Genomic DNA, 17,179 nt, shown 5'->3' with positions numbered 1-17,179 from the left:
GGGTGCTACTCCTCGGCCATGTCTACACTAGCCCCAAACTTTGACATGGCCACGCAAATGGCCATTTTGAAGTTTACTAATGAAGCGCTGAAATGCATATTCAGCGCTTCATTAGCATGTGGGCGGCCGCGGCACTTCGAAATTGACACGACTCGCCGCCACGCGGCTCGTCCAGACGGGGCTCCTTTTTGAAAGGACACCATCTACTTCGAAGTCCCCTTATTCCCATCAGCTCATGGGAATAAGGGGACTTCGAAGTAGGCGGGGTCCTTTCGAAAAGGAGCCCCGTTGGGACGAGCCGCGCGGCGGCGAGACGCGTCAATTTCGAAGTGCCGCGGCCGCCCGCATGCTAATGAAGCGCTAAATATGCATTTCAGTGCTTCATTAGTAAACTTCGAAATGGCCATTTGCGTGGCCATTTCGAAGTTTGGGGCTCGTGTAGACATGGCCCTCGTGGAAATAAGACAACCACTATTTCTAAATTATTTCGAAATAGCAGTTGCACTATGTAGGTGCTAGCAATTATCTTGAAATAAGGGCTGTTATTTTTAAATAACTTTGCTGTGTAGATATACTCTGAGGCTGTGTCTGCAATACAGTCCCCTTCCGAAAGGGACTGCAAATAAATCAAATAAAAATGCAAATGAAGCTCTGATTTACAAATCTTGCCCTTTATTTGCATAATCTCACATGAGCTCACATCCGCAAGAGACTGCTTTTGAAACAAAAACAGAAGGGTAGACAGGTTTCCTTCAAACAAAAACCCCATATTTGAAAGAATGCTTCTTCCTGAAAAGAATCAGGAATAAGGGTGCTTTCAAAAATGTGTTTTGTTTTTTTTTTTTTTTTTTGAAAGAACCCTGTCTGTATTTCTGTTTTTGTTTCAAAAGCATTTTCTTTGGGAAGCAAGACTGTGTAAGACTATGCAAATGAAACACGAGATTTGTAAATCAGCACCTCATTTGGATTTTCTATTTGCCTCATTTGAACTCCCCTTTCAAACGGATACCATAGCACAGACACAGCCTGAATTCTTTTAGGAATACTTATATTGCCTATCTAGTCCACCATATGTGTTCATTCAGAAGTGGTACTCTGAAGACATGACATGGAGCAGTATCATCTGGGTGCTACAGAATCCTTACATCCAGACAGGTTTAGATTTTCTCTTAGTCTGCGTCTACAAGGAGACGTCTGCCGGCAACTTCATGCTAATGAGCAGTCTTGCAATTGCAAATAACTGCTCATAAGCATACTCCTGCAGTTCATTAGCACAGCCATGCAAGATCTCGCTGCCAGCAGAGGGTGCTGCCAGCAGTAAACAGGCCATGTAGACATGCCTCTGTCAGCAAAAACACTCTGTTGCCAAACTCTTGTGCCTGACTTGTTTCAGAAATAAGGGGCTGTCGACAGAGGGGGTTTTTGCCGGCAGAGGCATGTCTACATGGCCTGTTTACTGCTGGCAGTGAGATCTTGAGTGACTATGCTAATGAGCCACAGGAATATGCTAATGAGCAGTCATTTGAAATTGCAAGACTGCTCATTAGCATGAAGCTGCTGGCAGGACATCTCTGTGTAGACCCAGTTTTAGGGTGTATATGAATAATATCAATATGGGTGACATTCACTATTCCCTACCCCTTAATTTGTCTTTGTGGGGAAAGCTAAGGAAGTGGGTGGAGAAATGGAACCTTGCCCCAAGCCAGCAAACAGGCCATAGGTATTCATCACAGACTTTTGTAGATCTCAACATGGAGTGGCTCCTAGTCACTTCACAAGTCTGAGTGTGGAGGCACTGGCATCTCCCTTTGCCTGGCTCAGCGGCCTCTTCCTTTTCAGGCCTAGTAGGCACAAAAAAGTTGCACAGCAACTCCCACATACAACTTTTTTCACCTCTGACCTGTCCAACAGCTATAGTACAGTCTTCCCCTGCCTTACGCGGGTAATTCATTCCTGAAAAACTCCTCTCAGGGAATTCTTGTAAGTCAAAAATGTAATTACCATTAATTTCAATGGGAAAAATTTTATGCATTCCTGAGCCCCAAAATTTACACCCATTTACGTTAAAACAACACCAAATCCCATTAAAATGAACACAGTTACTTCAATAGTTAACATTAGTTATCATAACACAACCTAACAAGGCATTTTCCCTTCATTAATTACTCTACAATATGTCTGTTCACCTGCAGAGACAGGGGAACGGAAATTGAAGAGCGCCTGGGCAGGGGGTGCAAAGCCAGGTAGCTGCCTGCGGCTGCAGAAGCGGGGCTGGTGCAAGGGGGTGGGCAGGGCACAACAGGGCACAGGGAGGCACGGGGAAGCAGCCCGGCCTGAGCGCAGCTTAGGTTAAGTGGGGAGGAGGCAGTGTCAGGGGCTGGTTGCACAGGGAGCTAGGCAGGCACAGGAGGCCCCCAGTTGGCAAGGGGCAATGCCTTGCTTGTGCAGGGCTGCGTGGCGGAGAGGCCCCACCAGCAGCGGCCGAGGCGCTAAATGCAAAGGAATGCCACAGGCAGCAAGCGGCGCCCAAGGCACAGCTGCGCAGGGCGGGCAGCAGCGGGCCCCTAGCCGCCTGGGGAGCAAGCGGCAGGGGCGTGGCTGGGATGGGCTGCATGCCCAGCAGCCACGTCTCGGGGGAGCACCTGGGATCCCGCAGCTGCCAGCTGGGCCAGGGCGCGCTGCTGCTGCAGTGCCGAGGAGGAGACCCAGACCAGCCACAGGTAAAGGCTGGGCCGGGGGCTCCGGGCAACGGCCGCCAGGCGCTGCAGAGAGATGCACTGGGTGAGATGCAGCTGCGGCCAACCATTGCCTGGAGCCGCAGCCTTTCTCCCGCTGCAGGGCGTCCGCGTCCCGCTGAGGTGCATGAAATTGAAATTGGTCCTCGTAAATTCGAGGAAATGCCTCAGAAGACGAGGTAGGGGTTTTAAATCAAACTCCTTGTAAACTTGAATTCTCATAACCCGAATGGGTGTATCTCAGGGTATGACTGTACAGGCTTTGGATGGCTCTCTGCCCCTGGACAAATTAATCCTGTAATGAACAACTTACCCTCAGTCCTGGAAAACCCATTATTCCTTCTTCTCCCTTTTCCGCTGCTCGTGCAGGACTGCCCTAGAAAACATTGCAGAAGAACTTAGATGAACACCTTAAGTTTACAGCATGTATTTATGAATGCATTTATGAGAAGAAGAGCAATACACTGCATGCAGAGGCGGATAATAGGTGCAAGTGAAAACACATGGTCTGTGTAAAGATCAGACCTGATCCTGTAGTTCATGCAAGAGCTATTATCTTTGAGTTCTGTCTGTTTGCTTCATAAGAGTTCCAAGTTCAAGCCCTTAAAGAGATGGATTCCCCCCTCTCTCTCATACACAGGCAAACGTATCCTTTACGTTGCTACTCTGACAAAAACCCAAAGCAACTATTTTTAACTGCCTCACCAGCTAGCCATATAAGCTCTCATCCATATCCCAGTTTCAAACAGATATTGAGAAAACACAGATAAGTCAGCATCCATGTTTAATAAAAATGAGACAGGCACAGGCATTCTGCACTTTTCTGCAAAGGCATAAATCCAAAATAATGCTATTGAAGTGAATGACATTCTACCTGTGTAAAACCAGTGCGAAAACTGGTAAGTATTCTCAGAATTTGCTACCACATGTATACTAAAGGCAACACTGCCCAAATTGCAACCTCCCCAAAGGGGCTCATGTACCAATTAAAAGGGAGGATTGTGAGAATAGAGCCTTATGGAACCCTCTATGGGAGACTCCCTGGGCTAGGGAGTGGTTAAGGGTACTTCTACACTTGCCAGATCAGTCAGGGTCGATCTTTTGGGGTTCAATTTTGCGTGGTCAGTGGGGATGCATGAAATCAAACTATACACCTCATTATAGCAAGGAGTAAGGGAGGTCGACAGGAGAGTCTACCCCATCAACTTCCCTTAGTGAGGAAGGTCAGATAAGTCAATCCTAGATCAGTCGATTCCAGCTATGCAATTGTCAGAGCTGGAATTGTGTATCTAGGACTGACTTTCAGGTCTAGTGTAGACCTGCCTAATTCTCAAAGCTACAGGTGCCCGGCCAACCAAGAACAAAACTATCCAGCCAGTCTAGTTTCTGCAGCTGAGTTAACAAAATCTCTCACTCTTTGGTGTCAAGGACTGCTGAAAGCTCTAAATGAAATGACCAACAAACTTATTACAGTAGCTCCCACCTACAGTGGATGAGAGACTGGATATGAGTCAACAGTGTACTCTTGTAGCCAAGAAGGCTCATGGAATATTGAAGTGCATTAGGAGGAACATTTCCAGCAGATCTAGAGAAGTTATTGTTCCCCTCTATTCGGCACTGGTGAGGCCACATCTGGAATATTGCATCCAGTTCTGGGCCCCCCCAGTACAGAAAGGATGTCGATGCATTGGAGTGGGTTCAGCGGAGGGCAATGAAAATGATTAGGGGGCTGGAGCACATGACCTCTGAGGAGAGGCTGAAGGATTTGGGGTTATTTAGTTTGCAGAAGAGAAAAGTGAGGGGTGATTTGATAGGAGCCTTCAACTTCCTGAAGCGGGGCCCTAAAGAGGATGGAGAGAAATTGTTCTCAGTAGTGATGGATGGCAGAACAAGGAGCAATTGTCTGAAGTTAAAGAGGGGGAGGTGTAGGCTGGATATTAGGAAAAACTATTTCACCAGGAGGTTGGTGACGCACTGGAATGTGTTACCTAGAGAAGTGGTACAACCTCCATCCCTAGAGGTTTTTAAGTCCCAGCTTGAAATAGTCCTCACCGGTATGAGTTATTTAAGTTGATCCTGCTTTAGGCAGGGGGCTGGACTAAGATGACCTTCTGAGGTCCCTTCCAGCCCTAGAATTCTATGATTCTATGATATTAAGTACTTGATTATTAAATTCAGCCATCAATGACACCAAAGTCATATCTATGCTATACCCAGGCTGGAGGGCAAACAGGAAGGGTCAAGGAAATTAGTACTTGTAACCATTTATTGTAATTTTAAGGGATGCTATGTACAACAGATGTAGTAACATTTAACATGCAAATTCAAAAATCAGTTGTGAGAAAAAAGTTGTTATTGACAAGCCCATAAAAATGATTGCAATGGGCGTTCCATTCTAAATATCACAGAAACCTAGAATCACAGAATTGTAGGTCTCGAAGGTTATGTCTACACAGTGGGAGCTATTTTGGGATATAGCAGCATCAGAAAATAGCTGCCCCACGTCTACTCAACGCACCCATCATTTTGAGGTATTTTTTGAAATAACAGGTCCACTATTTCCACATGCCTTTATGCCTCCTGGCAGGAGGAGTAAGGGATGTTTGGACATGTGGCACTGTTTAGACAGCGTATGATGCTGAAATAGCCTATTTTGAACTTGACCCAAAGTAAGCTGCAGAAATGGTGTAGATTATTTCGAGGTTAGGCTGTTGTGTAGACATAGCCAAAGAGACCTCAAAAATTCATCTTAACCAGCCTTTGCATTCAAGGCAGTATTAAATAATAGCTAGAGTCCTAACAAAGTCACAATCCATTTTGGTCAATTTCACAGGATTTTAAAAATCATAAATTTTATGATATCAGCGATTTACATTGGAATGTTTATTGTGTTGTAATTGTAGGGGTCCTAAATAAAAAAGGAGCTGTGGAGGAGTTGTAAGGTGACTGTAAGGTTGGTTGCGGAACTGCTCCCCTTACTTCTGTGCTGCTTCTGGTGATGGACGGCACTGCCTTCATAGCTGGTCTGCTGGAGATCGGCAGCTGCTGGCTGGGATCGCATCTCTGGAGGCAGAGCTACTGCAGGCAGCAGCACAAAAGTAAGGATGGCATGTTGTGGCATTGCCATCTCTACTTCCACACTGCTGCCTGCAGAACTGGGCCACCTGTCAGCTGCCAACACTCTCTGACTGCTTAATTCTGAAGCCAGAGGCACTAAAGTAAAGCTAGCCTGGTATGGCACTGACATCCTTACTTCTGTCCTGCTGCTGGAGGAGTACTGCCTTTGAACTGGATACTTGACCAACAGCCACCAAATTCCAGATGCCCAGGTCTGATGGCAGCACAGAAGTTATACCATGACCCCTCTAAAATAACCTGCAACTCCTTCTCTGGCCAGGCCCCCCAGTTTAAGAAATGCTTGTCTCCCTGGTGAAATTCTGTATAGCATATGGTGAAAGCACAAAACAACAAACAACCAAAAACCAGAAACAAAACAGATGCCATTGGGGGAGACCAGATTTCACAGCTCAAATGCTTAATTACTTTGATAATTAGGAATATTTATAATGTCCAACCTCACCCTCCCCTGCTGCAATTTAAGACCATTACTTTTTGTCCTAGGCTCAGAGAAAAAGGAGGACAATTTTACTGCCTCCTTGTTACATCCCTTTATGTATTTGAAAGCCGTTATCATGTCCACCCAGTCTTTTCTTCTCCAGACTAAACTAACCCATGTTTTTCAATCTTTCCACATAGGCCACATTTTCTAGATCGTTAATAAATTAACTGCTTTTCTCTGGACCTCCTTCAATTTGTCCACATCTTTTCTGAAGTGCAGCACCCAAAACTGGTAACAATACTACAGCTCAGGCCTTATCAGCCCTATCTCATTGCATGATATGGCCTGTCATGGTTAATCTCAGGGACATGAACAAAAAAGCTGATACGGTCATGTTAGGTTGTTTTATTTTTTTCCCATACCATTTCAAAGGTGGAATGCACCAATATTAGCCCCAGTGCTAGACTTGTTTTGGTTTTTTTCAATTGACTTACTTGTGTCCCACGGTCTCCTTCTTCTCCTTTTGCTCCCTTTTCACCCTAATAAAGAAAAAAAGAGAAAAGATTATTTACTAAGAGAAAAAATAAAAAACATTACTTGTGAGTTGTGAACAAAAGCATTACTTTGGAGATCTGATCAACAGTGTATTTGTTTTTAAATGCATGTGTCAAATAGTTTTAGTGATTTTATTTGATAATTTGTTGGAAAATATTTTTGGTGTAATTTTTTTTAAAAGAGATACATTTTTTCATATTGCTCATATAGAAAAAACATGCAAGTTTCCCTACCTCATGTTACAAGGCTTAAGTCAGACATGTTTAGGAAGAGCTCAGGTTGTACAGTTATGAGTGCCACAGAAATGACTGCAAATACTTATAAATGTTCCTCACTCTATCCCCTACAGAGAGGAGCTTAGCTCAGATTTTGTCTCTTCCTTCACTTTATTTGAATTGTGGTTAGACCTCTCCATCTCCTTTTATTTTATTTTCTCCCTAGGAGATAAAAGTTATCTGACTTCAGATTTTCTTCTCCAACAATATTTGTTTTCTAAGGCAATCCAGAGAACGTGATCTGTAACACATATTACAAGCTCTTCCTCTGTACGGATGAGCTATTTTCCAGGGGAAGGTTATTTTTTTTTATCACCATACATGAGGAAATCAGTTATGCAGTGGACCAGTGGCTACTCCACAATCCATTGTTCAGGACTTGACAGCCCCTTTCAGCTTTACTACAGGAAAAGACAGCATGCTGTGAGGAGAAAAGGCGATTCAAAGACCAAGCAAAAGTATTTCACACGCTGTACTTCCATTTGGCAGTCCAGCTGTTACTTTATAAAACTCACAGACTGTGAGTACCTGCCATTTTATCAGTTATGGGGTCTGTGTAGCTGTCACCAACTTAATGAGTTTGGCAGGGGGTCTAGCCACAAGGTGTTGAAGTTTCCAAAAAATATCAATACACTGCAAGATAACTAAGTAAGATAAGTAGCAATCGGCTAGTTATCTTAGGTGCCAGCACATGAATGTGAGAAGCCTGGGAAACAAATAGGAAGAACACGAAGTCCTGGCACAGTCAAGGAGCTAGGATGTGACTGGAATAACAGAGACTTGGGGGGTGGAGGGTAACTCTCATGACTGGAGCCACTGTCATGGATGGATATAAACTATTCAGGAAGGAAGGAAGGAAGAAGTGGGGGAGCAAAGGTGGAGGAGTTGCACTGTGTGTAAGAGAACAGTATAAAACTGGAGAAGAGCCTGTAGAGAGTATTTGGGTTAATATCAGAGACTCAGACAATCCTGTAAGTTTTTGGAGAATGTTGAGGACAACTTCCTTGTGCTCGTTCTCAGGAACCCAGCTAGAGGTCATGCTCCTCTTGACCTGCTGCCCTGAAACAGGAAAGAATTGGTAGAGAGGTAGAAGTAGCTGTCAACCTGGGCAGCAAATGGTTAAGTTCAGGATCCTGACCAAAGGAAGAAAAAGAGAGCAGTAGAATATGGACCCTGCACTTCAGAAAAAGCAGACTTTGACTTTGAGGGAACTGGTGGGTTGAATCCCCTGGCAGGCTAATTTGATTGGGGGTTGTGGCGGGGGAAAGAGTCCAGAAAATCTGGCTGTATTTTAAGGGAGACATATTGAGGGTACAGGAACAAACCAACCCAATATGCAGAAATGATAGCAAATATGGTAGGTGACTAATTTGGCTTGCAGAGAAATCCTTTGTGAACTTAAATGCAAAGAGGAAGCTTACAAGAAGTGAAAACTTGGACTGATGACTAAGGGGGAGTATAAGAACATTGTTTGAACATGCAGGGGTGGAATCAGGAAGGCCTAAGTGCGACTGGAATTGAAGATAGCAAGGGATGTGAAGGATAGCAGAAAGGTTTCTACGGGTATCTTAGCAACAAGAAGAAGGTCAGGGTAAGTGTGTGACCTTTACTGAGTGCGGAAGGCAACCTAGTGACAGATGATGCAGAAAAAGCTGAAGCACTCAATGCCTTTTTTTGCCTTGGTCTTCACAGACAAAGTCAGCTCCCAGCTTGCTACACTGGGCAACACAGTATGGAGAGAGGTGAGCAGCCCTCAATGGTGACAAAGCAACTGATGCACTATTAAGGAAAGCTGAATATCAAAAGTCCATGAGACCAGATCTAATGCATACAAGGTTGCTGAGATAGCTGCAGAGTTGCCATTATCTCTGTAAACTACTGCTGACTGGGGGAGGTCCCAGATGACTGGTAAAAGGCAAATGTTGTGCCCATTTTCAAAAGGGGAAGAAGGAAGATCCAGGGAACTACAGACCAATCAGCCTCATCGCAGTGCCAGGAAAAAAACATGCAGCAGGTCCTCAAGGAACAAATTTTGAAACTTTTGGAGGAGAGGAAGGTGATCAGGAATAGTCAACATGCATTCACCAAATGCAATTCATGCCTGACCAACCTGATTACCTTCTATGATGAGATAACTAGCTCTGTAGATATGGGGAAAGTGGCGAAAGGTTGATACACCTTGACTTTAGAAAAGCTTTTGATACAGTCTCCCATTGTATTCTTGCCGGCGAATTAAAGAAGTATGGCCTGGATGAATGGACTAGAAGGTAGATAGAAAGCTGGCTAGATTGTTGGGCTTAAGAAGTAGCGATCAATGGCTTGGTGTCTAGTTGTCAGCTGGTATCAAGTGGAGTGCCTCAGGGACTCGTCCTGGGGATGGTTTTGTTCACCTTCTTCATTAAGGATCTGGGATGGGTTGATTTGCACCTTCAGCAAGTTTGTGGATGACATTCAGCAGGGGCAGAGGCAGATACACTGGAGGATAGAGAGAGGGTCCAGAGTGACCAGACAAACTGGAGGATTGGGACAAAAGAAATATGAGGAGGTTTAACATGGACAAGTGTAAAGTCCTACACTTAAGCTGGAAAGTGGGGATTTGATAGCAGCCTTCAGTTCCCTGAAAGTGCAGAGGGGGTACCAAAGAGGAAGGAGCCAGCCTGTTCTCAGTGGTGGCAGATAACAGGACAAGAAGCAATGGTCTCAAGTTGTAGTGGGCAGGGAGAGCTAGGCTGGATATTAGGAAAAACAATTTCAGTAGTAGGGTAGTGAAGCACTGGAACGGATTGACTAGGGAGGTGGTGAGACCTCCATTCAGTTTTTTAAGAATAGGTTCGATGAAGCCCTCGCTGGAGTGATTTACACTTAACTCTCGTTAAACGAGTACTTTACCTATGAGTACTCACTAAAATGAGGGTCACATATACCTACCTTTGTTCATTAGACGAGTGAATTTCACCCCGCTAATATGAGACTTACTCCACTCCCTGCAGACCCAATCCGCCTCAGCCTGAACCCTGCGCCCTCCCCCCAGACCCAACCTGCTGCAGCCTGAATCCCTTGTCAGCTCCACAGCCCCAACCTGCCTCAGCCTGAACCCCCTGCCCTCCCTGCAGCCCCAGCCCACAGCAGCCTGAAGCTTCACTCCTCCATGTCCCCAACACACAGCAGTCTGAAGCCCCCCGCCATCCTCCCTGTGTACCCAACCCGCTGCAGCCTTAAACTCCCCCCACCAATGGATCTAACCAGCCACTAGGTTTTAACCCTCCCTCCCACCCATGGCCCCAAACTGCCCCCAGCCTTTAACCCTAACCCAACCCCCGCAACCCAAGGTTCACTTATCTTTCAAAAGCAGTACCACCTGCTACCACTCTTTTGCCGAGTTACGAGCACTTGGAATGAATCTGAGATTTTTACATGTATTTTAATGAGAATTTAGTGACCTTGTCACAAGTTTTCACCTACAAGCAGAAATTTGGGAACCAATTGTGCTCGTACAGCTAGGGATGAGTGCAGCTGGAATTGGCCCTGCTTGGAGCAGATAGTTGGACTATATGACCTCTCTGAGGTTTCTTCCAATCCTAACCTTCTACGATTTTATACTACCTACCCCTCCAGCCCAGGGTGGAGAAACAGTGCCCAAGCCACCTGGCCTCTATTAGGCTCAGATTTGTGATTTAACAACAAAAACAAAAATAATTTAGAAGATGGTGATTGATGCAACACTACATGCAGGGCAGGGCACATCTTTCCTGACTGCAAAGAGCCATCTCTGTAAACAGGCTGAATCTTACTGTAGGAGGGTTTCTATGTACAGAGGAGTAAGCCCTGGCAGTCACTCTAAGGAGACGCTCAAGCCTACATTTTATGAATAGATGCAAATAACTCAAATTCTCTCCTTCAGTATATTTACTCTTATGCTTCTGTCAAAATACATCAATACCACTGACTGTTGGACAAATACAAATGCTTTCTGTACAGAATTTGGTGATCATAAATAAGAAAATATCGGTGACATTAAGCGGAGCAGAGTTAAGATTTGCTTGAAGAAAAGGAACAAATTTGTTTAGGGAACTTCAAGAGAAACACAGTAAGTGTGACTGTAAGTGATTTTAGCCAAAATACTAATAAGAAGTCTTTCACCCCCAAAGAAAGGGCAATCTCATTCGAGTACCAAAGGCATTGGTCTGTCTGTCTGTATGATGACCTGTTGCAGGTATTTCTCCCTTTTTTATCCAAATATTCACTATTATGTTGCAAACCTGCCACCAACACACTTGAATAAGAACTAAGTTTTGTTTATCTGGATTCAACTCAATACCCTACATGCTGTAACATAATGCTGTTAATTACCTTGTATTTTGATGTCAGGTGTGTGTCTGGGAGACTTATCAGCTCCACTGTAGATGCAAGCCCAGGAGGACCCTGAAGACCTCTTTCACCCTGTTGGAAAACCATATAAATAGGCTTAGATACATCTAAAATAACTGTAAGTTGTAGACTTGCACTGGGTGCCCAGTTTGCTACTAAATTTAGGTCTATGGTCTAAATTAGAACCAAGTAGAGCGACAGGGGTTTATAATATCTAGAGTTTCAATTATGGAAGTCTACGACTGTGACTCCACTACAGCCAGTGTTGTCAAAACTTACACTGTTCACTGATACTACTGTTTTACTCTTCTGAGCGACATAAATTACACCAATGGAAGCATTCATGAGCACACCTTCTCCCACTAACACTACTGATGCTGCTCACAGAGGTGGCTTTTTTACACCAAGATCAGAGCTCTTTCCTTTTGGAATGTAGTGTCTTCAACAGAGGTGCTACAATAGGACAGCTGTACTGGTATGCTTGTGCTGGTACAGCTCTGTACATAGAAATACATCCTCAGGAAGGCCCTGGCAAAGAAGAAAAAAAATCAGGTTCACACTAAGTGAAGAAGTGCCAATATTTTCCATTGTGCCGCATACTTCTAGAATAAACTATAAAGATTGTCTCTGATGCACATCTAACTTCTCTGAGTTCCACAGAGTTTCTTCTGATTTGTACTGGTATGAAAGCCCAGTAAGACCTAGACATGTACAAGACCATTTGGCTACAATGTTTCTTGGCAGTCAGTTGATAACGAGTAAGATGTCGTCATGTCAATCAAGAAAGACTTTCCTTTATACCCTTAGAGGGGTAGCCATATTTATCTGTAGCTTCACAAATAACAAGCAGTCCTGTCTTGGTGGTCACTCGACAATGAGAAGAACGTCTTTATTGCATCCTCCTATTTGTGAGTCTGTTGAGGGCTGATCAGCCTGATTCTGGAGTCGCAGGTCTTATCACAGAAGAGGCAGGTGTTAGTAGCTGTTGGAGGGGTGCAAGGCAGTTTTTCCTGCTCTTTTCTTCTCTGCCTCTCTTCATCTGTGCTGCAGCAGGACTTCTCAAATTGTGCCACCTCCTCATGGATTACAGCTCTCCACTGGGGATGGTCATGGGAAAGATTCTGTCAAGTGCTGACACCAACACCCTACTTTTTCATGTGTGTCCTCAGTATGTCCCTTATGTTGCTTCCTCTGGACCCCAGTGCTCCTCCATCCTTCCTTCAACTATGAAAATAGAATGTGTTTTGGGATCCGCTGATCCAACATCCAAACCACATGACCAGTCCAACGAAGCTTCTGGTGAGTGATAATGGCTTCAATGCTGGTCATGTTCATCTCTTCCAGGATGCTAGTGTTTGTGCGCCAATCCTTCCAAGAGATATTTAGGATTCTCTTAAGGCAGTGTTGATATTGTTCAAATGCCACGTGTGTTGTCCAGGTTCCACATGCACACAGCAGTGCTGGAATGAGCACTGCATGGTATACAAGAGCGTTGTTTTGGCATAGATGTACCAGTTTTTTAGACTTTTTTTCTCAGGTAGGCAAAAGCAGAGCTTGAACAGCTCAGACGATGCTGGATTTTCTGCACCAATGTCAACTTTAGCAGAAAGATGAATTTTAAGGTATGGGAAATGCTCCTTTGACTTCAAGAGACAGTACATGAGATTGTCCTGTCAGCGTCGGCTGGTGGAGCAGCTTGGTCTTTTTGACATTCAGTGTGAGGTTGAGATTCTCACATGCTTCAGTGAAGGTGCTTAGGATGGTCTGAAGTGTTCTGACAGCAACCATCTTGTCATCCACATATTGGAGCTCCATGACTGAGGTCTTGCTTTCAGCCTTCAGTCTCCTGAGATGCTTCCTGTTCATTCTGTAGACAGTCTTCATGCCATCTGGAAGCTTACAATCAATGAGGTGAAAGGTCATGGCTACAAAGATGCAGAACAATGATGGGACAAGGGCGCAGCCTTTTTGACTCCTGTTTTGACATCAAAGGGCTCACTTTGGGACCAACTGCTGCTCAATACTGTAGCAGTCATGTTGCTGGGAAGCAGCCTCAAGATGCTAATGAATTTTCTGGGGCAGACAATCTTTGAGAATACGGTCCATAGGGTGCTGTGATTCAATGGAAATATCTTTCAAGACTGTGTCTAATTGGGTGTAGAACTTCTTCACCTCATCTTTGGCATCTAGAGTTGGTGCATAAGCACTCACGATGGTTGCCTGTTGGTTTCTGGAAAGCTTCATACAGAGAGTCATGATATGCTCATTGATGCTGACAGTAACTTCAGACAGGATCTTTGTCAGTTTGTTCTTGAGAGCAAATCCTACTCCATGAATTCATTTTTCCTTTGGGTTCCTTTCCAGCAAAAAGTACACCCCTGCCTTCTTCTACTAGCCGTCCTTCTGGTTCACACGCTTCTGCCACAGCATCTACATCAATGTCGAACCATTACAGCGTGTGGGTTATAACTGTTGTGCATCTCTCGGGTCGCCCACTGTCTGGGTTGTCCCATTAGTGTCTGAACATTCCATGGTCCAAAGTTTACCTTTTGATTTTGACCTCATAGAGATGAATCCACTGGATGAAGTTATCCAGGCGGGGAGGGGGGGCGGGGTTGAGGTGCACTATGTTTAGGGCACTCATGTGGGGTAAGCAGAGTGGACCCTAAATAGGGGTACTCACCCATGGATGCAGCAACCAGACCATTCTACCACCTCCGTCCTTGAAACAGAACAACTAATACATACATTCACCACCTTTGTGCTGGTCCACGACTAACAGCTTCCAGATTTCACAATTCTGTTGCCATTGTAGGGCTTAAGTTTAGGAGAGAAGTACACAGAGGAAGATGCCTGTGTATGACTTCTTTTAACATGGGGGGACTGTTGCACTGCAGCCAGCACATGACCCTTTATGGACAGAAGGCCAAGGTCCAATGGCATGGGATCCACGACAACTGGGAGTCTCGTGTCTGCTGCAGCCTTCATCTGCTTTAACAGCTGTTGTAGCATTACCCTCGCTAGCCTCCGCCTGTTCTGCCATTGAGGACTTTTAGGATTATTCTTCATTTGGACCCCCCTCCTTGACCTTGCTGCAATGTGGGACCCTCCTGGGAGTAATAGGGCATCACTCTGGTGACAATCCGGAGAGTAGGCTACAATGTTTACTACTTTGGTCATCATAAATTTAAAAACGAATGAATTTTTATTATAAGATATACTCACAAAATAATATTGGACTTCATAAAAATTGTGCCACCAAGCTGTTTTATGGTGCTCATACTACTTCATTAGTTTTTCTTTACCTTTTCACCTTTTGCGCCATAAAAATCACGGCCCTTTTCGCCCTGCAAAGAAAATAAATCATTGTAATATAATTATACAATATTTCTACAGAATAACTTTAAATGAAAGACACTCCAGAAGTACATAACCAAAGGAGGTTTCAGGGCAAAGGTTATCAGGACATCAATAGAGAATTCCAATCATGTAACAGTCCAGCTCTAACTCAACACGTCAGTTTGGTTTAACATTTAAAAAGAAGGTTGCAATTAAAATCTCATGCTGACAGTACCGCTCCAGTGTTTTTAGGCAGTCTTTTTCCTGAGTAACAATGTGAGAAGACTGCACATTTAATCTGTGAGGGCTAACAGAACTACTTATTAAACAAAGTTACCCACGTGAACAACACATTGGAACTAGGAATTTGTGTATTTTCTCAGATAAAATAAGATCTCCTGCGTATGGACAGATTTTTGGTCTGGTGGGACTCCTGTGTTTCACACCAGCAATTTAATTTGGTTCTAAAGCAGCTTTAACCACGCAGGGAAGATTTCTCCTGCACATGGGTGGCTTAAAGAGTATGTCTACAAACCTTTCTGAAGTGAGCGGGAAAAAGTCTCCCAGATCTAGTCGACAGACTTGAGCTAGTTGGTAGCATATAAGTAATTGAAACATAGTGGCATAGACAATGCTTTGAAGTTGTGGCTAAGGCTGGCACTGGGGCTCTGAAGCTAGCCTCCATCCTGGGTTTCACATCTCACAACATCTTCAGTTCACTAGGCATGCCTGTAATCACTATAGCCTGTAGGCCCGAAGAAGAGCTCATTGTAGCTTATAAGATTGCCCCCTTCTCCCACAGATGTTGGTCCAATAAAAGATATCATCTTATCCTTTCTCTGTGATAATTAAAGGCCTGACTTAGCACATCAGCTGAAGCCTGTGATATCTGACCATTGACTTGGAATATGTCCTGTGAAATATGTGAGAACAGGTCTTCAGACAAAGACTTACTGGTGCTCCAGGGGGTCCAGGTGACCCTGTTCGTCCCTGTATAAATATAATTGAAGAGAATATAAATTTCTTCTAATTAGTGCCTTTTCCATGAATGCTGTTTTGGTAACACTAAGTATTTTCTATAAAACACATAAGCGTTCATTCAGAACATATGGTATTCATTAGCATTCAGACAGTGAACAATATTTGCATATTAGCTATATTTATTGTACCAAATGTTACTGAAACATGATAGCTTAGCTCATTTGACCATCTTCCTGGCTCTGGGGGGGTAGGAAGCTGCTGGTTACTTGGAACTCGTGGAGTTACTTTCGTAGCTCAATCAATGGGAACTTAAAATTTTCACAAGACAATATAACTGAAATAACTTGGGCAATATATATTGAAAATTCTGAATTTTATTTTTCAGTGCTGATCCCTGAGGAATCAGGGTCATGCACTGCTGCTCACTTTCAAAATGTAATGCCTGCTTTGATTTTAGAAAAGCCTATTTGTCACACTTAAACCTGTTTGCTATTGCACAGCTACTAGCTCCTAAGATACAAAAAAAGAGGTCCTGCTAAAATGAACCTTCTGTCAGGTTCATTTCAAGGAGTACATAGCCTAAGAATACTTACTGGTCCTCCTGGTTCTCCTGTTGGACCGATAAAACCCACAATACCAGAAGCACCTTGAGGTCCCTAGAAATGACAAAAATGACTTAAACAAACCAACAGAGGATGTTGTTTTGATTGCTGCTATTAGTAACATATTGATAAATCATCACATTTGGTGAAAAGCAACTTACTGGAAAGCCCATCAATCCTGGATCACCAGGATCTCCCTAATGAAGACAAAAATAGTTACAGATTCAGTAAGTATTGTACATGACAGTGAATGATACATCTTCAAGCTCACTTTTTTTTAAAAAGCATTCTCTCAGTCATAGCAACTATTTTAAATCATCAGACTGTAGTCTAAAAACAGGACCTTAAATCTTTATATAAAGATAAATTCAATATAAATATTAATATAGACATTTCAATTTTGTTATATGTTAATTGTATACTTTCTGTATAAAGTGTTATAGACAGACATAGATATAGACACAGATATCTATCTATGTGAATGGCTGACATTTCAAAATGTGGCTGGTGAGTTAGGTACCCAAATCTCATTGAAATAAAATGGGAAATGAATGACTAACTTCCTTTGGAAATCCCACTTTATAAATGTAAATAATGTCTAACAAGGATATGCACAAACAAAGTAATTAAATAGGGACTCAGTAGACTGCATTTAGAATATGATTCTGTTTCTTTGACCATTTCCTTTTTTAAAACATAGACAAAACACCTGGGGTGCACCTACACTAGAAACTAACTTTGAAGTTAACTTAGAAGTCAGGCACT

At 43.6% G+C, this 17,179-nt stretch overlaps 1 protein-coding gene across 3 annotated transcripts in view; it reads right to left on the bottom strand.

Annotated features, from left to right (window-relative positions):
- COL4A2 (collagen type IV alpha 2 chain) overlaps positions 1 to 17,179 on the bottom strand; it is a 259,647-nt gene that overhangs the window by 80,700 nt on the left and 161,768 nt on the right. For all 3 annotated transcript variants that reach the window (XM_074990097.1, XM_074990108.1, XM_074990087.1), the window contains exons 9-15: positions 16,576 to 16,611; positions 16,406 to 16,468; positions 15,786 to 15,821; positions 14,798 to 14,839; positions 11,475 to 11,564; positions 6,789 to 6,833; positions 3,049 to 3,111 (exon numbers count right to left, since the gene is read on the bottom strand). In XM_074990097.1, the coding sequence (XP_074846198.1) occupies positions 3,049 to 3,111; positions 6,789 to 6,833; positions 11,475 to 11,564; positions 14,798 to 14,839; positions 15,786 to 15,821; positions 16,406 to 16,468; positions 16,576 to 16,611 (375 nt within the window). The remainder of the gene's footprint in view (positions 1 to 3,048; positions 3,112 to 6,788; positions 6,834 to 11,474; positions 11,565 to 14,797; positions 14,840 to 15,785; positions 15,822 to 16,405; positions 16,469 to 16,575; positions 16,612 to 17,179) is intronic.

This window comes from Carettochelys insculpta, chromosome 1 (assembly GCF_033958435.1).
Source record: "Carettochelys insculpta isolate YL-2023 chromosome 1, ASM3395843v1, whole genome shotgun sequence".
Classification (NCBI taxonomy): Eukaryota; Metazoa; Chordata; order Testudines; family Carettochelyidae; genus Carettochelys; species Carettochelys insculpta.
This window is presented reverse-complemented; position numbering and strand designations above follow the sequence as displayed.